This window comes from Aedes albopictus, chromosome 2 (genome assembly GCF_035046485.1).
Source record: "Aedes albopictus strain Foshan chromosome 2, AalbF5, whole genome shotgun sequence".
Lineage (NCBI taxonomy): Eukaryota > Metazoa > Arthropoda > Insecta > Diptera > Culicidae > Aedes > Aedes albopictus.
Window position 1 is genome coordinate 451535217 of NC_085137.1, and position 25217 is coordinate 451560433.

Consider the following 25217-nt stretch of genomic DNA (forward strand, 5'->3'; position numbering starts at 1 on the left):
TGCCGCGAAATTCACAATAGTAGCCCGCGAAATTTAAGAAATTTTACCGTGAATTTCCATTGTCCCTACTCATCAGCCAATTCATTTCCAGCGATGGAAGAATGGCCAGGTACCCATACAATGTGAACAGCGTTTGCTGAATTGAGCTCCTCGATTTGAGTTCGACAAGCGATAACTATCTTCGACTTGGAGTTTGCCGAAGCAAGTGCTTTAATAGCAGCCTGGCTTTCTGAACAGAAGAATATTGATTGCACTCCGCACGTAAGAGCAAAGATTTCGGCCTGAAAAACGGTTCAGTGTCTACCAAGTGAGTAAGAATGATGCAGCCTTAGCTCACGAGAATAAACACCAGCTCGACCTTCGAGAAGGGAGCCATCACTGTAACATACGATGTCCTACAATGGACCAGATGTTCGCCATCCGCCAGGTGTTGCAGAAACAACGCCGCGAATACAACGTGCCCACACATCACTTGTTCATCGATTTCAAATCGGGGTATGATACAATCGATCGAGAACAGCCATGGCAGATTATGCACGAATACGGATTCCTGGATGAACTGAAACGATTGATCAAAGCGACGATGGATCGAGTGATGTGCGTAGTTCGAGTATCAGGGACACTCTTGAGTCCCTTCGAATCTCGCAGAGGGTTACGGCAAGGTCTTTCGTGCTTACTGTTCAACATTGCTTTAGAGGGTGTAATTAGGAGAGCGGGGATAAACACGAGTGGAACGATTTTCACGAAGTCCGATCAGCTGCTTGGTTTCGCTGATGATATTAATATTATTGCTCGTAAATTTGAGACGATGGCGGAAACGTACATCCGACTAAAAAGTGAAGCCAGCCGAATCGGATTAGTCATTAATGTATCGAAGACAAAGTACATCATGGCAAAGGGCTCCAGGGAGGAATCACCGCGCCCGCCACCCCGAATTCATATCGACGGTGATGAAATCGAGGCGGTTGAAGAATTCGTGTACTTGGGCTCACTGGTGACCGCCGATAACGACACCAGCAGAGAAATTCAGAGGCGCACTGTGGCAGGAAATCGTGCTTACTTTGGACTCCGCAGAACTCTACGATCGAATAAAGTTCGCCGTAATACAAAGTTAACTATCCACAAAACGCTGATTAGACCGGTCGTCCTCTATGGGCACGAAACTTGGACCCTACGTGCAGAGGATCAACGGGCCCTTGGAGTTTTCAAACGTAAGGTGTTGCGTACCGTCTACGGCGGAGTGCAGATGGAAGACGGGACTTGGGGAAGGCGAATGAACCATGAGCTGCATCAGCTGCTGAGAGATCCAACTATCGTCCACACCGCGAAAATCGGGAGACTACGGTGGACGAGTCACGTCATCAGGATGTCGGATAGCAACCCGACTAAAATGGTTCTCGAGAGTCATCCGACCGGTACAAAAAGACGTGGTGAGCAGCGAGCTTGGTGGGTCGACCAAGTGGAGGACGATCTGCGGACCCTACGCAGAGTGCGAAACTGGAGACCGAGCGGAATGGAGACGGCTACTACGTACAGCAGAGGCCACCTCGGCCTTAGCCTGATCGGTAAGGTAAGTATGGTTCATTTTCGTGCATCTCAAAAGTTTTCAGGGAGTTTCAACATATTGGGGAAAGGCTTCAAGGAACTTTTCCCGAAGTCCAGTGTCTTCCTAGTTTGGTTGGCACGTCCTCGCATCTGGCAACCCTGATTACAGATACTATCGTGGTATAAGCATTGCAGAGATGTTACAAATTTGATTTGCTTCCACTCTAGAAATAATCACGAGGAGAGAAAATCTAGTTCTTCCGATACTATACAAACATCATCAAGTAGTAATTGGCTCTTTTGTTGGGACGTCTTTCCACCATTCGTTTCAATTTGGACGTGGACAGTATCGATAAGGACTTCACCAAATAAAATCAACGGACGGTTAATCCGATGGGAACTGAGATTGACTTCCTTTTGATGTACGATAACTTATCCGCGCTTGCCGAAATAACTCAATATCCCCACCGCGCACTTAATTGCGTGCGACTGAAGTCGCTCCAATCTCCAATTTCCTTAGCAATCTTCCGCCAATCCACTAATTAGAAACCGATCCTTTTCCGGTGATCAACTGCGCCATTCACTCGCCTTCGCAGGATAACAACCAACAGACACGACCAATCATCCGCCGCAATAACAGCGCGCGCGAGCGGAACCGGAAAGGAGCCGGAAGCGAATAATTAGATTCACTACTTCCGGTAGGTACGGGTCGGTCGGTCATCATCATCATCTCCGGAAGGGACCGCGCGCGGAGATCGTCGCGGGCGCGGGTAATCGAAACCGATAATCTTCTTGCGAGCTCCGCCGGTGCGGTGGTCGTCGTCGTCGATTGATTGCAAACGTTATGCTATACAGCACCAACGTCTTGCCCGAAGGAGCCCTTCTGATGCGATGAGATGATGGATGCTATGGGGGCCGGAAGAACGACGGGTGAAACCGAAAGCAAATCAGCGTGCACCGGATTGTTCGTCATCGCTAGCGCAGAAATGCAATCTGCATCCCATTAGCGACTGATGAGAGATCCTGACTATAGGGGGCAGCGGCGGGGATAGGGTAGACACAGAAGATATGGAGCAAATCAAGGTGCGGAAATGCTGATTGAGTGCAATTTTGCGGCAAAGTAACGCCATATGGTTGATTGTTGAAGCTGGATATACTGGGTCGTTGAATTTGAAGATGGTAGTTTACGTTAAGGGTGATGGAGTGCATATTCTCCAGATAGTCTTGCTGTTTGAAGGTGTGCACCGTATCATTTATTACTAGCATATACATATCAGATGCAAATATGGCTCTACAATAGTTAAGTTCAGATTCTCACACTTGCCGCAGATAATTGAGAAGGTATTCACAGCATTACTACATCAGTTTCCTAACTTTCCGATACTAGAAGTGTAATGTGAATCCTGATGCGCTTCATTGGAACTTGTACGTAGAATCTATCTAAAAATCCCAAAATTGTTTCCTTTTGCTTGTTTGAAAATCGACGAAAAATAAAAAAAAAATCAAGAAAAAATAATTAGAAGCATTTGACTTTCCTGCAGGCAAATTTTGAGGCAGAAATCAGCTTTCTACAAAAAAAATGAAAAGAAATTAGGGTAGAGTTCTTGGATAATTGAAATTATATGACATCTAACATAGATTTGCGATGAATATTACTCTCAGTGTATTTTTTTTCTAAAAGTTCTTCAAATATCCTCAAACATCTTCGAAGACATCATTTTAATCCAACAAACTGTTTCGAGTTATATTTTTTTTTTTGAAGAAGAAGGTTATTAGTTTTTTTTCATATGCACTTTTCAAAAGTTAGGTGAAGAAATTGGTATCCCAAATGGTATTCCAAGAAAATATAACAGCTTAGGGATGGTCAATAGTAAAAAATCAGAAAAGTCGAAAACTGTATTTCATAAATAGAGTATAGAATTAGCCTAAATTGAAATACAAGACAATGAAAAATTAATAAAAAAATCACAAATTTCAGGAAATTTCTCAACGGATTTCTTCGTTGATTCTTGATGGAGTTGTTCATAAATCCCCCCTTGAATTCCTTTAGAAATTCTTAGTTTTTATTTATGAATTTTATTCAGGGATTTCTTCAGAAGCTTCACCAACATTTCTCAAAGGACTAATTTAGAGACTTTAGCAATTCTTTCATGAATTTCTTCAGAAACACTTGAGGGATTTCATTAAAAACAATTCGAAAGATTATTTTGTAAAGCATCCATGGATTTCTGTGACAACTCCTCCAGCGATTCTTTCAGAAAATCTCCAAAAAAAAAAATTAAGATGTTCTGCCAGAGATTCCTTCAAGAATTCTTCCTTAAATTTTTTTTTAGAAATTTCTCCAAAGTTTGATAGATATTCAACCAGTAATTTGCCAAAGAACTCCTACATAAGCCTTTTACCGCATTGCTTCCCAAATTGCTCCATTCTCCTCCACTAATTGCTTCATAAACTACTTGAAGGTTTATTTTTCAGAAATTCCTCCAGAAGGTCATAAAGAAATTTTTACAATTATTCTTTTAGAAAACCTTCCTTAAGTTTCCCCATAAATTCCCCTTATCAGAAATTCTTTGCTTCAGAAAATAAAAAAGTACAGATTTTTTCAGAAGTGTTCCCAAAGTTTCTTTCAGAATTTCTTTTAGTGATTCCTTAGGATAATCCTCAAGGGACTCATTAGGAGTTTTTTATTCTAAAGTTCTATTTATCAAATTTTCTAGGAATTCCTTCGATTATTTCTCCAGAGCTTCCTTCTAAAATTCCTCTAGAGATTCATTCAGACAAGGATTTCAGACCAGAAAATCTTCAACTTACTTTTTCAAGAATTAGAAATTACTCAAGTAGATTGTTCACTAAATCTTCCACAAATTCTTTCAGAAATTGTTTAAATATTTCTACCTTTAGAAAGTTTTGCATGGATTCCTTCTAGAACTTCGCCAGGGATTACAATAGAAACTCATTTTTTATGCTTTCAGAACACCTTCAAGCCATGCCGGAGATGTCTTCAGGAATTTATCTAGGGATTATAATGCAAATTCCCGCAGGGATGTCTCCAGGAATTTCTGCAAGAAATCCTGCAGGCATTCTTCCAGAGTTTTTTTTTATTATCATATTAAGTGTTTTCTGCAGGAATTTCTCCAGAGATACCTACATAAAATCTTCCAGAATTCTTCCATACATTTTTTTTCCAGGAATTTCATCAGGATTTCCATCACGGATTCTTTGAAGAATTCGTTCAAAAATGTCTCCAACAATTGTCGTAAGGATTTTCGAATTAATTGCTTCACAAGTTTTCAAATAAATTTGTTTTGGAATCTTTACAGACTTTTATCTACGTGTTTCTTAAAAAATGAATTTCTTCAGAAACACGCCCGCTCCATAAGAACTTTTAGAAAATTTCCTAGTCATTTAACTAAGAGAATTTCTACAGGTTTTTTTTTAAATTTTCTCAATAAATTTCCAGGATTCCCTACAAAAAAACTTTCGAAATTCTCTCCAGTTACTGCTCCAGAAAGTTTCTCCAGGTTTTCTTCCAGGATTGTCTCCAGGTATTTTCCAGGTATTCCTCCGAGATGCTTCTCCATATTTTTTCCAGGAGTTTCTCAAGTTTTTTCAGAAATTGCTACATGGATTCTTCCAAGAATTTCTGAACGGATTTCACAGAGACATACAGGTCTTTTTTCAAAAATTCCTTTAGGGATTCTCACAGAAATTTCTCTAAGGTTTTCAGAAATTTCTGTATATTTTCCAGCTATTTCGCCAATAAGTTTCTCCAGGTTTTCTTCCAGGATTTTCTCCAGGAGGAATTTCTACAGAAACTCCCGGAGGAATAGTTTCTGCAGAAATTCCTCCAGGGATACTTCCAAAAATGCCTAGTGGAATTGAAGGATTTCTAAACAAATTTGACAGGAGATTTCTTAAGATATTTTAATTCAGGGTTCATTACAGAAATTTCTCCACGGTTTGAGGAAATTTCTGAAAACTTTCCAAACTGTTCGAAATTGTTACATCTAGTTCGCTGAACTTCATCGCTTTCAACACAATTCTCCATCTGATTGTAAAATCTCAGGTTGTTTGCGGTGTAGAAATTGCTTACGGTTTTGCGTAAAAAAATCTTTTATGCAATTCAGTATCATAATTTCTGTTTTACATAACTCATTTTTGTAGCATAATAGTATTTTTTTCCGAACTGAGTCATTATACAACTGAAATGAGTTGCATTATGCAACTCAAATGAATTGTATAATGAAAAAATCATTGCATAAAATTTTGCAACTATTATGTAAAATCGAATGGGGCCCACATAGCCGAGGCGGTAAACGCACGGGTATTCAGCATGACCATGCTGAGGGTGACGGGTTCGATTCCCGGTCGGTCCAGGATCTTTTCGTAAAGGAAATTTCCTTGACTTCCTTGGGTATAGAGTATCTTCGTGCCTGCCACACGATATACACATGCAAAATGGTCATTGGCAGAGGAAGCTCTCAGTTAATAACTGTGGAAGTGCTCATAGAACACTAAGCTGAGAAGCAGGCTTTGTCCCAGTGAGGACGTTACGTCAAGAAGAAGAAGAAGATGTAAAATCGAATGAAATGGAAGTTTTAGCATTCCAATATTTCTGTCAAGTGTAGATTTCAGAATTTCTTTCGATGCAGTTTTCTGAAAGTTTCTAAAAGTTTCTCAAATTTTTCTTACAGGAGTTTCTCTAGGTATCACCTCATGAGTTTCTTCAGAAATTCCTCCAGGAACTCTTTAAAGTTGGAGAATGTCTCCTGGGATTCAGAGATTTCTTAACGAATTTGACCGAAGACTTCTTCAGAAACTCCTTCAGTTATTCTTACAGAAATTTATCCACGATTTTCTGTTTTTTTTCTCTAGAATTTCTTCAGAAATATCTTCAGGAACTTCTTTTGTATTTCATGGATTTCTTCAGAAATTTAAGCAAGAAATTTATTGTAGTTCTTCCATGTTTATTTAAGGGATTCCTCTCTGAGCTTATGCGGTTTCATCTCTCAAATATCTCCAGGAACTCCTGGCAAAAATAGCACAAAATATAATAGAGGAGTACCTTAAAATGTCCGTAACTAAATTTCTAGAGAAATCCCAGCGGAACCTTCTAAGGGAAACTCTCAATTCTTGAAAATTTCCTGAAGGCATTAAATGAAGCGATATCTGAAGTAATCTCCTCAGGAGTTCTTGAAGAAATCGTTGACAAAAGTTTGTTGGAAGTCCGTGGGCGGGTGTTTGAATAATTGTTAAGTTCGTGAATAAAAAAATTCATGAGAAAGTTCTGGAGGAACTCTGAAATTTGTTCTGAGCAAAAATTCCTGGAAGAATTTTTGAAAGAATGTTTGGAGAAGTTTTTGAAAAAAAGAATCCTGAAAAGACTTCTAAAGGAAACCTTTGAAGATCCGATGGAAACTCAAGAGGGCTTTTTGAAGGATTTCCAAAATGCATTCAGCAGAATTTATGCAGAAGTTTTAGACAATGGTAGAGGAGGAATTCTTGGAAACGAGCCGTGAATAAATGTCTGAAGACGTCTCAGAAGGATTTCATAGAAAAAAAACGTAACGGTTTTCTGAAATTTCTTCAGAAATATCTCCTGGGATTCCTGGCAGAAATTGCGGAAAAATACTAGAGGAATACTTAAAAACATCTCTTACCAAATTTCCAAAGAAATCCCAGCAGAACATTCTAAAGGAAACACTCAATTCTTGAAAATTTCCTGAAGGCATTAATTGAAGCGATATCTGAGTAATCTTCTTAGGAGTTCTTGAAGAAATCGTTGACAAAAGTTTGTTGGAATTCCTTAAAGAGTTTCATGAGAAAGTTCTGGAGGAACACTGGAAGGTGTTCTGAGCACAAATTCCTGGAAAAATTCTAAAAGAATGTTGGGAAAGTTTTTGAAAAAAAAAAATCCTGAAAAGACATCTTTGAAGATCCGTTTGTGAAGGAAATGCATTCAGCAGAATATCTGCAGAAGTTTTAGACAATGGTACAGGAGGAATTCTTGGAAACGATTCCAGAATAAGTGTCTGAAGACGTCTCTGAAGAATTTCTTAGGAAAAAAAAACAACATTGAATTTGTGTTTTGACACGGTTTGTTTGAAATTTCTTCAGAAATGTCTCCTGGTATTCCTGGCAGAAATTGCAGAAAAATACTAGAGGAATACTTAAGTTTATCTCTTACTATATTTCTAAAGAAATCCCAGCATAATTTTCTAAGGGAAGCCCTAAATTCTTGAAAATTTCCTGAAGGCATTAAATGAAGCGATGTCTGAAGTAATCTTTTTAGGAGTTCTTGAAGAAATCGTTGACAAAAGTTTGTTAGAATTCCCTAAAGAGTATCATGAGAGTTCTGGAAGAACTCTGAAAGTAGTTCTGAATAAAAATTCATGGAAGAATTCATAAAAGAATGTTTGGAGAAGTTTTTGAAAAAAAAATCCTGAAAAGACTTCTAAAGGACACCTTTGAAGATCCGATGGAAACTCAAGAGGACTTTTTGAAGGATTTCCAAAATGCATTCAGCTGAATTTCTGCAGAAGTTTTAGACAATGGTAGAGGAGGAATTCATGGAAACGAGCCCTGAATAAATGTCTGAAGACGTCTCTGAAGGATTTCTTAGAAAAAAAAACAAAAAAAAAATGAAAGAACGGTTTTTGATTTTTTTTTTTCAGAAATATCTCCTGGTATTCCTGGCAAAAATTACACAAAAAATACTTGAGGAATACTTAAGAGCATCTCTTACTAATTTGTAAAGAAACCCCAGCAGATTTTTTTAAGGGAAGCCGTAAATTCTTAAAAATTTCCTGAAGGCATTAATTAAAGCGATATCTGTAGTAATCGTTTTAGAAGACATCGTTGACAAAAGCTTGTTAGAATTCCCTAAGGAGCATCGTGAGAAACTTCTGGAGGAACTCTAGAAGTTATTTCGAGGAATAATACCTTGAAGAATATCTGCAGGATTTCTGAAGATTTCTAAGGGACACCCATGGAGAAAATCTGATGGAAACTAGAGAGGATTATCTAAAGCATTCACAAAAGCATTCAGCAGGAATTACAGAAAAGCTTAAACGAGGAATTCTTGGAAAACAGCCCTATAGGATTTCCTGAAGGAATCTTTTTTGAATCTCTTTTTTTTTTCGTGAATTTTAACTTAAGGCGAAACTGGAAGCATTGAGCACGTTGAAAAAATCTCGCTTTTTGTATTCAGCATAAGCGTGGTGCTGGCGGTGGTGGCCAACCGCGCGAGTTATGGAAGGTTAAATAACAAAGCATCATTTTCAAATTCGGTTTTCTAACACATGTATTTCCTCCTAAATTTTTATCGTGGTAGAAAATATTTTTCATTTTTGCAGAAACAATTTTTAGTAAAATTTTACTTATAAATAGTTTCTGAAAAAACGCCCCTGGAGAAGTAAAAACAAAATGAAATACCCCCCGAATCTCTGCAGACTTCTTTTAATTGAGGCCCATATCTACCAACTAGCGGGTTCAATAAAAGGCATTGTTCAACTCCTCTTGGAAATTATTTCTGATGTCTTTCAAAAATCCTCTAGTGCCAAAACAATGTGTTTATAAGAGCAATTTGAAAAAAAAATCAACTGTTTTTGCACGAGACATTCTGGAAGATCCACAAAGTAATTCACACAGCCCTGCAAAAAGATCCTGCAAGTATTCCTTAATGGGGGAGATATTCATCAAGAAATTCTAGAAATTTAAGATATTCAAGAAATCAATCAATCCGAGATATATAGGAAATTTTAGACATTTCAGTAAATGAACAAATAGGGTATATGTACCATTCCTTGGCCTAATTTGCAAGCCGCATTGACAATTTTGATCATAACTCATGAATTAATAGCACTAGAAATAATATGTTGACCCTATTACACACTCTAGGTAATACATGTTTCCCCAATTGGAAGTAAACTTACGTAAATATTCAAGAATTTACTTTATTATGTTGAAAAGACTCGATGCGATGGTATACAACGTTGGTCTATGGTACGAAAATTGGCCTATTAGTGGATACAACGTTGGCCTATTGCTTTCCATGCACTAGAAACACTTATTATCTCATTTTTTCAATATTTCTGCTGAAGTATTATCTCTGCTTGTTCACCAATCTTACTTGTACATTACATTTTTTGAGCCAAATTTTCAAAAAACTGTTAATAAATTACTTAAACTTAAGTTCTTTCTTAATTTATTAACGAAAACAACACAACCCTATTATTGGACGGGCTTGGTGGTCTAGTGGCTACCGCTTCTGATTTATATGCAGAAGGTCCTGGGTTCAATCCCTGGCCCGTCCCTTTCCTCCTACTTTGTATCTTTCTATATACTTTCTCTCTGCTCTCTACATATACAACTCATGTATATAAACATGTTCATAGCCGTCGCTAGAACAGAAACGGGTTGAAAAAGCCGTTTCCCTTCCTTCCCAAAAAAAACTTTCACAGCACAGTGTCACAATCCTATTAGAAATCGCCTACAAGTTATGCAATCAAGCGAACTGTGCCGCACATCTTCAAAATAATAAAAACACACAATTCTATCACCTTCCCCTGGTATCCACACACCAATGTGTGAACCATCTGCCAACCAATTCCCTCCAACACTCCAACATCCGCATGAGTTTGTGCTGGCGCAGAGGTATATTCGGCCAGATGTGGATACAAACGATTGCAATCATCACTTCCTTACCCCTTCCCCACATTGACCTGCAACCTGACGTGGCAGGCGCCATTGTCGCCTAAAAATAGAAGATCACCAACGCTCACACACTGAAGATGCCTGCTAGTCCCCGGCAGTTATCTCATTGGTCCTTGTGTGAGTGTAGCTGGTCTGGCGATACTGGAGTAGCATCCACGGGCGGTCAATCAAGCTCAAGCTCAAGAAAACAACACAACCCTATTATTGTGTTATATTTTTACAGTCACCGTACACAAAATCTTTCTTTCTGGTTTTTACGCAAGCAATGTTGTTGATGTCACTTTACTGATGGGCCAAGATTTGGGTACATAGTGAAAAAAATGTCCTCAATATTCGGCCCACATTCAACTTGTAAAATATTTATTATTCGTTGAAAATGAATATACAAGTTCAAAATAGCGTCTTTGACCGTCACATCAAATGTTCAGTTATTGAAAAGTCAGTTCGAAATGTTCCAGAATCATGCCATTTATGATCATGTGTATAGACTACCCACTAAGCCGAAGAATCATGGCCTCTACAAAAGCTAAACAAAGTGACATTTTCATTCATTTTTAATGCTCAAAAGTGCTAAAATTGAAACGAAATGTTACAGTTGTTTGCCGCATAGCTTTTCCGATATCCAGTTATGCGTGTTTGTTTGAGTTTTTGGTTAACGTTGAGATAGGCCGAACGAGGGGGCTATGCCAACGAAGCATCCCGATACCCTACAAATAATTTAATAAATTCTTAAACTTCCATAAATTTAAAAATTTGAAGATATTCAAGAAAATTAAAAAAATCAAGAATATGTATCAGAAAATTTCTCTTTAGGACGCGCGCACATTCATTTAAAAGTAATTCACGCTGCCCTGCAAAAAGATCCTACAAGAATTCCTTTATCGTAGAGATATTCTTCATAAAATTCAAGAAATTTAAGAAATTCAAGAACTCAAGCAACCCAAGAAATTTAGGAAATTTTAGACATTTCAGAAAATGAACAAATGCAAGAAATTCAAGAAATTCTCAAACCTCCATAAATTTAAGAATTTGGAGAAATTCAAGAAAATTGAGAAAATTTCTTTTTAGGACGCGCGCCGTTGTAAAAAGTGCAACACTACCAAAAAATCTCACTCGTCGTATTCAGCGCGAGCGCGGTTGTTCAATGGCGCGCGTCCTAAAAGGTTAAAAGATCCATAAATTTATGAAATTCAAGAAATTTAAGAAATTCAAGAAAACAAGCAATCTGAGAAATTGAGGAAATTATAGACATTTCAGAAAATGAACAAATGCAAATAATTTAAGAAATTCTCAAACTTCCATTAATTTAAGAATTTGAAAAAAAATCAAGTAATTTAAGGAAATCATGAAAATAAAAAAAAAAAAACAAAAATATGTGTCAAGCTATTTCTCTTCAGGACGCGCGCCGTTGTAAAAAGTACAATACTACCAAAAAACATCGCTCGTCGTATTTAGCGCGAGCGCGGTGCAATTTCAGCTGCTTAATGGCGCGCGTTTTAGGGTTATAAAATCCATAAATTAATGTAATCGAAGAAATTTTTAGAAATTCAAGAAATCAAGCTATTAGAAAAACCGAGGAAATTTTAGACATTTCGGAAAATAAAACAATTGCAAATAATTTAAGAAATTCTCAAATATCCATACATTGAAGAATTTGAAGAAACTTGAGAAAATCATGAAAAAAAATATGTGTCAGGAAATTTTTTTTTCAAGACGCGCGTCGTTGTAAAAACTGCAACAGTGCCAAAAAACCTCACTCGTCGTATTCAGCGCAAGCGCGGTGCAGTTTCAGCTGCTTAACTTTATGAAATTCAAGAAACTTAAGAAATTCAAAAAATTAAGCAATTTGAGAAATTGAGGAAATTTCAAACATATCAAAAAAATTAACAAATGCAAATTATTTAAGAAATTCTCAAACTTCCATACATTTAAGAATTTGAAGAAATTCAAGAAATTTAAGAAAATCATGAAAATAAAAAAAAAAACAAAAATATGATCAGGAAATTTTCCTTCAGGACGCGCGGCGTTGTAAAAAGTACAAAACTACCAAGAAAACCTCACTCTTCGTTTTCAGCGTGAGCGCGGTGCAGTTTCGGCTGCTAAATGGCGCGCATCCTGAAAGGTTAAAACATCCATAAATTTATGAAATTCAAGAAATTTAAAAGTTTCCGACGGGGGCGACACTAGTTTTCACAACCCAAAAAGTCGTAATATTCCTCAAAAAGTCAGCATATCCACTGCAAAGACGGCAAAACTTTTGCGACATTTCCGGTGTTTTTCGTCTTTTTTCAGTCTTTTTTAAACATTTCCAAAAAGCAAAAAAAAAAAAATTGATGAGTTCAAGATATTCAAAAAAAAAAAAATTCAAAAATTCTTGAATTTTAAGAAATTTTAAGAACTTTGAAATTTATGAATTTAATGAAATATGTGAAAATATTACCTCCGATAATTCCTACAGTAAGCAAAATCGAATTTGCAGCAGGACTTTGGAATTTGATTATGAATAATTCCATCAAGAGTTCCAGAACTTCCCCGAGTATTTCCTTTCCATATTTTTCCAAAAGCTATTAATATTTGATTATCTACAACAACATCTTTTAAAATTTCTTCTACAGCAGCAATTTTGTTGTGGATGGTGTTCTGGAATAGCATTCTGAGCTACGTCTTTTTGGAATTCTTGTAGATAATTCTTCAGGATATTTGGTCCTTCAAGGGCATCTTCAAATTCTCAGTGAATTCAGCAATAATTTCTTCAGCAGTTTCTAAAAACAGCCTTCCATATGTTACAGGTATGTTTGGAAGGATTCCTATAGAAATTTATCTGAGGGTCTCTACTGACATTTCGCCGGAAAATCTTTCGGTCTAGGAGTTCATTCGAGAATTTGCCCAAGAGTCACTTCAAGCTTAATCTATGGATTTAAGCGTTTGACCCAGAGAGCCACTTGAAGGAAACTTGAGGGGGTTAGAGGCAGAGGGGTGTAAGTGACCAAAAATTCAAAATTGAGATATATATCCTACGTGACTCTACGAGATCAACTTTGTTTGTTGCCGAAGACCCGTAATTTTTAAAAATGTTCTAGCATGTTTTCACATTGAACGAAAAAATGACGCTTAACCATGAATGAGATTTGTTTGGAGGCAAAGGGGTGTAAGTGCAATATTATAATAATATTATTTCTAAAAAATCAACATATTTTACTTTATCACGAGTCGATGTCCATGAATGATCTCTTTGTATATGATTTGAATCATGTCTTATGTTATGGGACCACGGCACGTGCCGAAGATAGTTTGCAAAGTTGATTGATTGACTGATTTGTCTTTATTTAAGAGACTTTCAGCCCAGTTTCCAAAGTAATAACTTTACTTAGTTTCAATTAGTTATTTATACTTCCAAGTACATGTTGGTAGTGATGGTTTAAATATTTTGGCTTGTAGTTCAATTTCCAGCAGACAAGTTCTTCGCAGAAAACAAGATTTCTTCACGGGTGAGTAATGGAAATTTACAATACATCATAATTTTTGTCAGTATTTAGATTGATATAATTCACACAAGTATTGTATTATTTAGTTTTTCTTCATATTTTTTTGTCAATAGTAATTAAACATCAAAGTAATACCGTCTACCCCCGTTGGTTTGAACGATACCTCATGCAAACCAACGGGGTTAATTTTTAGTTTGAATTTCTAGCAATCCTGTGGGCGACGGAAAAACACACTTCTGGCAGCCTTATTTGATGTTTTGTTTTGATTCTGCATTCCGTTCCACCCCGTTCCAATAGCAGATTTACGTTCGAACCATTTTCAATTTGAACGATGTGCAGATTAGAGGGGGTCAAATTAAAAAGTGTTCAGATTAGATGCGGTCAAACCAACGGGGGTAGACGGTACAAACAGGAGAAATGGCTCCTGTTATTCTGAAAACATACGAATGCATACATACAAAAATATTACGCAGGATGTGCACTATGGATTCATGTACGCAGTATACCTCAATGAAAATGCGCGATTACGTCAGATCTGGTTCAAGTCTTGAACGTTCAGTTTAATTTTTGGTATGATGAATAGGTACGCGTAAAACCGCCAAATGCGTTGAAGTTTTCAAAGAAGATTTCTTGGAAAAAAATTGGTTGGCAGTCTAACAAATTACGTTGATTAATTACTTATTATCACCCACATTTTGTTCCGGCTATTGGATCATCTTCAGGACTCGATACACAAATCAACACAATTTTGTATAATTTAAAAACTATCGGGTTGAAAAGGGTAACACTGTCTGGTACACTTTTGTGTCATTCGTTACAAGCACAAGTTTATAGATACCAGTGTTAGCTTTAGTCTGAAAATGCTACTCAGTGTTCACTAAGTAATCAAGCAGCAAGAAACAATTTCTAATCAATTTGTTCGATAGATTCCCTGATTACTGCTCAAGAAAATCGAGAAGAATGAAAGACGGCCATTGTGGCGGCCAGCTTGAAACTCAGGCAGCCTTGTCCATAAAAAATAAAACATGTGTTATTAGCACACATTTTCCCTAGTTTTACATTTTTACATTTACATTTTTTTACATTTTTAGTTTACATCACAAACAAACAAAAATTAAACTTGGTCGAACAAGGCACTATAGGATATCAGGCGGACAAAAATCAGAAAAGTGACTTCCACTAATGCTTGTTCTGAAATTTTCTATCGATAATAAACATATAAACTAAGAGAAATCTAGATTTTCAAGTTTCTAGCTGATGTAGTTACAAAGATATTGAGTATCAAAGTTGAGTAAAGCTAAAAAATGTAATTTTCGCAAAAAAACAACACATAATTTCAAATCGATATTTTCTAATTAATTTCATCATTATCTATTGGTTTCAATACATCATTGGTAAGATAATGAAGCAAGCTTTCCAACAAACACGTGGTTTTGTGGAATAATTGAACCATTGTTTGAAAAAAAGGTACAAGAAGAAGAAGAAGTTGAAAAAGGCATGAGATTCAAATTTTGATAATCGGCATCTTTTTTTTCCCAAACATTCCCAGGCTCAAAATCAGTTTATGGTCAAGCTTTAGGTCTACTCTAACGATTTTGTATGCGAAATGCTGCGGTAAATTGCGGTCTTGGGAGATTCAGCGTTTTTTACGCACGAGACCGCCCGGGCGAACCCCTTGAGATTAAACGACGATTCTCAAACATTCTAAGCAAATTCCCTTGGAATTAGTTTTTGAAAGTAACTACACAATAGTGTTGATCATTCTAAGCACAAAAAACAAAATAAAAATTTAAAAAAATAAAACAAATTCAAACTTTTTATATATTATCAGTTATTCGACCATATTGAAAATACGCCCTTTTCAAAATTTGGTCGTGATATTTAAAAATGTCCATAAACAATATATTTTAGTCGAACCAACCACAGAATACTAACAAATCCTCGAAAATATGACGAAAATATTTTTGTCCGCCTGCTTGTATGGGAATCCCCCATAGTGCAAGGTGGCCTTTTTGTCATATCAGGGTTACATCGAGTTAGACCGTCAATATCAAAGTAGACTTCATAAGCTTTTTTGATTTAACCATTTTTTTACCTGTATTATCAGTAAGGAACAGATAATATTGCCTTGAAGTCATCTTGCTTGTTAGTATCGTTAACTTACAACAACATTATATTTTCAATTTTGGGACACTTTTTGCATAGTAATATTTGAGTCTACATATAGAGGTGCAACCTTATTGAGGATTTGTTTGGCGGCAAAGGGGTGTAAGTCAGTAGTTTAGTGGTAAAGGGGTGTAAGTGCCATTAATAAAAACAACCCAATTTTCATATTCGAAGAAAAAAAAACGTATATAATGATTCTGTGCATCTCCAATGGTGGAGTCACTTGATAGTAGCATATTCGAAGCGATTCCGAACTTTTTCGATTGTTGTTGATTTTTTTATAAGATGTCAAAGTTTACGTCCATTATCTCAAAATCAGGTTTTGGTCACTTACACCCCTCTGCTTCTGACCCCCTATTTGCTTGTCATCGTTTTTTATCTATGATGATTTCCCCCCTCCCCATAGTTATCCACCAACCAATTCTAGAGTATCTGTAACGGTTTACGAACAAAGCTGGACATAATTATTTATTAATAATTGATTAATGCAAAATGTATAATGTACGAGTTAAATAGTTATATGAAGCATTATTTGAAAAAAAAAATCAATAAAAGCAATGCATTTAAACCAGTTGCAAATGTTTAAACAACCAGACAGCTATTGACCTAGTCAAGCACTTGTGAGTAATGCACTAAGCTTAAAAGTTATGCGACAGCATGAACGAATTCTTCTCTCATCTACTTATTCTATGAACGAAAAAAACAATGACAACGGCGAACTGAAGTGTTAAAAAGCCTTCTGTGAGTTGAGTAATAAATGTTCGTTGTGTGTATGCGAGTAGAGCTTAGTTGAGTATGTTTTTTTTTAAATTTTGTTTGAGAGAGAGTAATTTATCACCTCGACGTGTTTTGTATCGTACAGTCACGAAGTCATCTGGAAAAAGTTTTGACACAGAAAGAAAAGAGCATCATTTAGGGGGGATGTTGAGGAAGAACTATGGCAGGAGTTGTTCTGTGAGTAGTGAATTGTTTTCGTGGGGATTAAGGGAAACTTTTCTCTGGGTGTTTATGTGTCTTACTGTTATGTGTTTTGAGTGAGTTTTTTTTTCTTGCGAGAGCGATTTCTTCTTCCCTTTTGGAAAGACAATCCGATATCTAATAATGATGAGCCTCCAATCAACATTTCAATCGTGCACCATAATATTCCATTTTCCGTTGATCCTATGCGTTCAATCTCGTTAAATGACATCCAGGATCACACCATCACGCGTGAGGGTAATCAGAGTAAAATTACCTATCTGCTATTTGCTATCTTCAATCTTGAATTTTCTCACTTTATCTTTTTTTTATTTTTTCTACTTCATTTGTGTCATTTATGCCCTAAATTATTTATTTCATCTTATGTATTCCACAATTTGAAGTCCAACAAGCTTTAAGGAAGTTCTGAGAGCTGTCATAAAACCTTAACTAAATTAATAATCTCGAAAATGTTAAATGCATTCCACACCGAATCCCCCCCGCATTAAGACAATGTACACGCCAATCCTTTTCCGGGGTAGAAGGATAATGGGACCACGGAATCCCACTTGATTGCGACTGCTGGTGCTGGGGCTTCGCCGCGGATAACCACGTCCTTAGAGCATATCTTCCCGGAGATAGCTAGCGCACAGTGATTTTGTACTTGTCGTCTTAACCTATCCTCACGTCGTCCTGCCTGCCGGCTGGCTGCGTGATAGCTCTAGAGGCGAGTTCCCAGAATGCCAACGAGATTGGATCCCGTTTCTCGGGAGTTACCATCTGATAGCTCTAGACGACCGTACCTCGCGTCCTTGTCGCGCTCATATGTGATGTGACACGACGCGGGTGTGTGTGTGTTGGTTCAGGAGATTTTTATGTCCGCATGTGTGTGATTCCGGGACGGCGGTGGCGTTCTTTTGGAATTTGCCGAAGCCAAACACGAAAAAGATAAATTGCATTCCACGATGCTTTCGCAGAATTGTCGCAGCCACAATTCGGAGTGCTGATGCTGGTGGAGGTGGAAAATAATGTTACGTAGAGCAAAGTACCACTAAGACGGGAACCACCACCAGGACGACGACGACGACGAAGACGCCGCAAACGGCAAGGACGATGCTCATCTTCATGCAAACCGAGTTACGGTCGTCATTCGTTTGAGGTTCTTTGATCAGTGGTTCCAAAACAAGAGGATTTGGATTCAAATTGGTTTTGGATTGGATTTGGATTGGATTTGGATTGGATTTGGATTTGGATTGGATTTGGATTGAATTTGGATTGGATTTGGATTGGATTGGATTTGGATTGGATTTGGATTGGATTTGGATTGGATTTGGATTGGATTTGGATTGGATTTGGATTGGATTTGGATTGAATTTGGATTGGATTTGGATTGGATTGGATTTGGATTGGATTTGGATTGGATTTGGATTGGATTTGGATTGGATTTGGATTGGATTTGGATTGGATTTGGATTGAATTTGGATTGGATTTGGATTGGATTTGGATTGGATTTGGATTGGATTTGGATTGGATTTGGATTGGATTTGGATTGGATTTGGATTGGATTTGGATTGGATTTGGATTGGATTTGGATTGGATTTGGATTGGATTTGGATTGGATTTGGATTGGATTTGGATTGGATTTGGATTCAGATTGGATTTGGATTGGATTTGGATTGGATTTGGATTGGATTTGGATTGGATTTGGATTGGATTTTGATTGGATTTTGATTGGATTTGGATTGGATTTGGATGGGATTTGTATTGGATTTGGATTGGATTTGGATTGGATTTGGATTGGATTTGGATTGGATTTGGATTGGATTTGGATTGGATTTGGATTGGATTTGGATTGGATTTGGATTGGATTTGGATTGGATTTGGATTGGATTTGGATTGGATTTGGATTGGATTTGGATTGGATTTGGATTGGATTTGGATTGGATTTGGATTGGATTTGGATTGGATTTGGATTGGATTTGGATTGGATTTGGATTGAATTTGGATTGAATTTGGATTGGATTTGGATTGGATTTGGATTGGATTTGGATTGGATTTGGATTGGATTTGGATTGGATTTGGATTGGATTTGGATTGGATTTGGATTGGATTTGGATTGGATTTGGATTGGATTTTGGATTGGATTTGGATTGGATTTGGATTGGATTTGGATTGGATTTGGATTGGATTTGGATTGGATTTGGATTGGATTTGGATTGGATTTGGATTGGATTTGGATTGGATTTGGATTGGATTTTGATTGGATTTTGATTGGATTTGGATTGGATTTGGATGGGATTTGTATTGGATTTGGATTGGATTTGGATTGGATTTGGATTGGATTTGGATTGGATTTGGATTGGATTGGATTTGGATTTGGATTGGATTTGGAATGGATTTGGATTGGATTTGGATTGGATTTGGATTGGATTTGGATGGATTTGGATTGGATTTGGATTGGATTTGGATTGGATTTGGGTTGGATTTGGATTGGATTTGCATTGGATTTGGATTGGTTTGGATTGGATTTGGATTGGATTTGGATTGGATTTGGATTGGATTTGGATTGGATTTTGATTGGATTTTGATTGGATTTGGATTGGATTTGGATGGGATTTGTATTGGATTTGGATTGGATTTGGATTGGATTTGGATTGGATTTGGATTGGATTTGGATTGGATTTGGATTGGATTGGATTTGGATTTGGATTGGATTTGGATTGGATTTGGATTGGATTTGGATTGGATTTGGATTGGATTTGGATTGGATTTGGATTGGATTTGGATTGATTTGGATTGATTTGGATTGGATTTGGATTGGATTTGGATTGGATTTTGATTGGATTTTGATTGGATTTGGATTGGATTTGGATGGGATTTGTATTGGATTTGGATTGGATTTGGATTGGATTTGGATTGGATTTGGATTGGATTTGGATTGGATTTGGATTGATTGGATTTGGATTTGGATTGGATTTGGATTGGATTTGGATTGGATTTGGATTGGATTTGGATTGGATTTGGATTGGATTTGGATTGGATTTGGATTGAATTTGGATTGGATTTGGATTGGATTTGGATTGGATTTGGATTGGATTTGGATTGGATTTGGATTGGATTTGGATTGGATTTGGATTGGATTTGGATTGGATTTGGATTGGATTTGGATTGGATTTGGATTGGATTTGGATTGGATTTGGATTGGATTTGGATTGGATTTGGATTCAGATTGGATTTGGATTGGATTTGGATTGGATTTGGATTGGATTTGGATTGGATTTGGATTGGATTTTGATTGGATTTTGATTGGATTTGGATTGGATTTGGATGGGATTTGTATTGGATTTGGATTGGATTTGGATTGGATTTGGATTGGATTTGGATTGGATTTGGATTGGATTTGGATTGGATTTGGATTGGATTTGGATTGGATTTGGATTGGATTTGGATTGGATTTGGATTGGATTTGGATTGGATTTGGATTGGATTTGGATTGGATTTGGATTGGATTTGGATTGGATTTGGATTGGATTTGGATTGGATTTGGATTGGATTTGGATTGGATTTGGATTGGATTTGGATTGAATTTGGATTGAATTTGGATTGGATTTGGATTGGATTTGGATTGGATTTGGATTGGATTTGGATTGGATTTGGATTGGATTTGGATTGGATTTGGATTGGATTTGGATTGGATTTGGATTGGATTTTGGATTGGATTTGGATTGGATTTGGATTGGATTTGGATTGGATTTGGATTGGATTTGGATTGGATTTGGATTGGATTTGGATTGGATTTGGATTGGATTTGGATTGGATTTGGATTGGATTTGGATTGGATTTTGATTGGATTTTGATTGGATTTGGATTGGATTTGGATGGGATTTGTATTGGATTTGGATTGGATTTGGATTGGATTTGGATTGGATTTGGATTGGATTTGGATTGGATTGGATTTGGATTTGGATTGGATTTGGAATGGATTTGGATTGGATTTGGATTGGATTTGGATTGGATTTGGATGGGATTTGGATTGGATTTGGATTGGATTTGGATTGGATTTGGGTTGGATTTGGATTGGATTTGCATTGGATTTGGATTGGTTTTGGATTGGATTTGGATTGGATTTGGATTGGATTTGGATTGGATTTGGATTGGATTTTGATTGGATTTTGATTGGATTTGGATTGGATTTGGATGGGATTTGTATTGGATTTGGATTGGATTTGGATTGGATTTGGATTGGATTTGGATTGGATTTGGATTGGATTTGGATTGGATTGGATTTGGATTTGGATTGGATTTGGATTGGATTTGGATTGGATTTGGATTGGATTTGGATTGGATTTGGATTGGATTTGGATTGGATTTGGATGAGATTTGTATTGGATTTGGATTGGATTTGGATTGGATTTGGATTGGATTTGGATTGGATTTGGATTGGATTGGATTTGGATTTGGATTGGATTTGGAATGGATTTGGATTGGATTTGGATTGGATTTGGATTGGATTTGGATGGGATTTGGATTGGATTTGGATTGGATTTGGATTGGATTTGGGTTGGATTTGGATTGGATTTGCATTGGATTTGGATTGGTTTTGGATTGGTTTTGGATTGGATTTGGATTTAGATCAATTTAAAAATGTTGAAGATTGGGTTTTTTATTGACTCAAATATGGTTTTAAAATAGTTTTAAAATGACTTTTAATTGAATTTTAAATTCTAATTGGATTCGAAATGGCTTTTGATCTCTTGATGAATTGGACTGACTTTGGATTGGATTTGAATCAGCTTCGATATGGCTTTGTTATGGCTTTAACAAGGCTTTCACTAAAATTGGATTGCACTTTGGAATTGATTTGGCATGAAATTTGTTTTAATATGTCTGTAGTTTGTTGTGAATTAGGATCTGCGGATGGGTTTAAATCAGTTTTAGATTGGTTTTGTTGTGGTTTTTAAATGATGTTAAAGTAGTTTTGAAATGGCTTTGGACTTGCTTCGGGTGAGCTTTTAAAGGTTTTGGACCGCCGTTAAGAACCCCTGTTCAAAATAGTACATTGGAAGATGTTGCCTGCCAAAGAGCCACTCGCCTCGCTGCTGGTGGTGACTGCTTTGGGGCATTCCTCGGAAGAAATGGTTTGGATTCCGTGCTGCTGGCTGCCGAGAAATCGCATTTTTCGGGAGTTGTTTTCTGTGCTCTAGAGCAACCAGTAAAAGGGACGACGACGTTGGAGAATAAACTTTTCCCTAAATTAAATTTGAAGGTAGAATGATGAAAGAGGTGGCTGTGGCGTGCTAGCAGCGGGCAGAGTTGGATCAGAGGAGATCTTATCCCTTTTCCGAACGAAGTAGAGAAGCTATGCGAAACGAAATCAAACAACAATTGAAAACATGTTAAACATTTTACGCTCGAATGGATGATGATGCTGTCGTCGTTCGTTTGGATTTCGGTTGCGGTTCGGTAAGCACTTGCAATTTGGATTTGAGGTCGGTGAGTTATGGTGAACGTTGCATATTGATGAATGCGGATTGTTTTATAGCTGGGGTATGGAATTACTTATATTTTTGATGAACTTTGAATGATAATAAAATGCTAGATACCCACAAATTGCTCGAGTACTTCCTTTTTCGTTGACAATATTTTTGGCTCATTTGGTTAACGCGCAGCTATTAAACCTCTGATGATCTGGGTTTGATTCCTATTCTCGTCAAGTTTTTTTTTAGTTAGTTTTAGATTTATTTGGGTCAAGTTTTTTTTTCTTTTGTTAAAATTTTAGTATATATCCTGCTCTAATTAGTTTTACTTAGTACCAGAAAGACAAAGAAACATTTAACTCAAAGTTTTCTTCGTCCCGAATGTTCGAATGAATCTTTAGGAAAGTTAAGGACAAGGTATTTGGAGTACATTGCTCAAAACTTCTAGAGCACCGTTTTTAGAACCGTTGAACGGATTCGGATGAAAATGCATCACGCTGTTGATAACCACTGAACAATTAGCGTGATGCATTTTCATCCAAATCCATTCAACGGCTCTAAAAAACGGTGCTCTAGAAAGTTTGAGCTATGTACTCCAAATACCTTGTCCTTAACTGTTCAGATTGTCTTTCCCAACCGCGATTTCCACCGTTGCTGGCTGGCTGCTTCCATTGTATTGCAATTAAGTTCTCTCAATTTCCCGTCGTGGTACGATTGCAGCAGCAGCCAAAGTTACAACCCGAGTGCGAAGCAGTAGTTGTAGTTAAAGTTTGACGTTGTCTGTTGAAACGTGGTTTTCGTCAGTGTAGCACTTGTTGGCAGCTGGTTTGCAGCAGGAATTTAAATAATTGATTGCTGTCGAGCTTTCCTCCAATGGAAGAAAGTGCAACACTCGTTGATGAACGAGTGTTATTGAAGTTAGTTAATTGATTGGTTTTGAGATTCATTGATTATCCTGGGTTGATAAACTTCAGTGTTCTTGATCTAGCCCTTCACAGGGAAGAAATCGTTCTCGCAAGATGTTTTGTTCGCTAGGTTTTATGTGTGCTCTGATCAACTGACTAGAAGAGAAGTTTTTGATTCCGATCTTTGGGATTTTGAGACGGATAACGATGGAGTAGTGATGGAATTGATTAGGGAACGCGATGACGCGGGGAAATGGTACGGTTGAACGTTGAAGTTCTTGATTTTGGTCACACAAATATTTAGAAACAAAAAGGTAATCCTGATTTTTCGTTGCATTGAGAGCCTCCACAGTAGTGATATTTACCGTCATTTTGTGCTTTGTGCAGGGTTTGGTACATCTTCTTGTACCATTTGGCTTGGTTGTTCTCATCGACTTCCTGTAGCGAAACAGAAGAGAAATAATAAGAATCAAGTTTATTGTGATGTGTGTAATCAGGATTATAAAAAAACGAAATTGAGCAATAGACCTGTGTGATGACGATTGAAATCAAATTTTTAGCAAATGTTGATTATAAGACAGGTACGAGCACCAGGCAATTATTTTATTAAACTAATTAATCTAAGAAAACTGTCAATACGTAAAATCGAAGGAGCGTAATCAGCTATTTTACCATTTAATTCCGCGCTCTTTAGCTTAATCTTTGACAGATACGCGTATTTTGACTACCACTTGTAATCTTTCTCAGTATCAGTTATCCACTGATTTTCGGGGAATTTAAGAAGAGATACAGAGAGGTTAAAAGGGGTTTCAGAGGTATTTAAGGTTTATCGGAATGTTTTGGGGATTTTAAAGGGCTTCAGGGTTCTACATGAACTTTCAGGAGTGCTTCAGAGAAGTGCTTCAGAGGAGTGCTTCTAAGGCATTTCAGCGGGCTTCGGGCATTTTAGGGGTTTCTGGAGGCACGAGGTTTGAAGATGTATCCGGAGTCTCAGGAGGTTTGAAGGCGTTTCAAGATTGTTGATAAAGTTTGAGAGTGTATCAGGGGGGCATTTTTTATCATCGTACAAATTGGGCCAAAGGGTCTCAGATTTCCATGAAACTTTTTCCACAGGCAGGGCTCATGGATAAATGAATAAAAAAATTAGAAAAATTCAGGGTCGCCTATTTTCCCGGAAAACTCAGGTGGAAATTTCTTGTTTTCCTCTGACACTACTTACTTTGAAAAATCATAACTCAAAAACGAAGCATCTTAGAAACAAAGTTTTTTTTTAGAAAATGAAAGCAAATTTTCTCAGAAATCAAAAAAAAAAAATAAAGAACTGGACAAAGTTTTCCACAGTTGAGAAAATTCGTAAAGAAAAGCCGGAAAAACTATGCCCGAACTCGTGAAGAATTTTCAAAAAAATTTTTTTTGAGAAGATTGTATGCTGAAATTTTTGGAATGCACTTTTTTTCGTTTTGGAGTTATGGCCAATTTTGTTTAAAAATCTCCAAATGTGCCATATAAACCTTTTTATGAAAAATCATAACTCAAGAACGAAGCATCGTAGAAACAAAGTTTTTTTTTAATGAAAATGAAAGCAAATTTTCTCAGGAATCCAAGTGGAAAAAGTTTTCCACAAAATTTTCCACCGTTGAGAAAAATCATAAAGAAATACCCAAAAAACTATGTCCGAACCCGCGGAAAATTTTCCAAAAAATATTTTTGAGAAGGTAATTTCGTAAGCTTTGATTGCTGGAATATTTGGAATGCACTTTTTTCCGTTCCTAAGTTATGGCCAATTTTGTGAAAAATGACCATATAATATAGGCTTACATGGTCATTTTTCACAAAATTGGTTATAACTTAGGAACGGAAAAAAGTGCATTCCAAATATTTCAGCAATCAAAGCTTATGCAACTACCTTCTCAAAAATATTTTTTTTTAATTATCCACGAGTTCGGGCATAGTTTTTCCGGCTTTTC

At 36.9% G+C, this 25217-nt stretch overlaps 1 protein-coding gene across 3 annotated transcripts in view; it reads right to left on the reverse strand.

Moving 5' to 3' along the window:
- LOC109398403 (uncharacterized) overlaps positions 1-25217 on the reverse strand; it is a 698553-nt gene that overhangs the window by 435382 nt on the left and 237954 nt on the right. The window contains exons 7-8 of one of the 3 annotated variants that reach the window (XM_062853887.1): positions 23616-23688; positions 16750-16785 (exon numbers count right to left, since the gene is read on the reverse strand). The exons of 1 other annotated variant lie outside the window; for it this stretch is intronic. In XM_062853887.1, coding sequence (XP_062709871.1) covers positions 16750-16785; positions 23616-23688 — 109 coding nt within the window. The remainder of the gene's footprint in view (positions 1-16749; positions 16786-23615; positions 23689-25217) is intronic. One more of the 3 variants, XM_062853888.1, reaches the window with a different exon arrangement.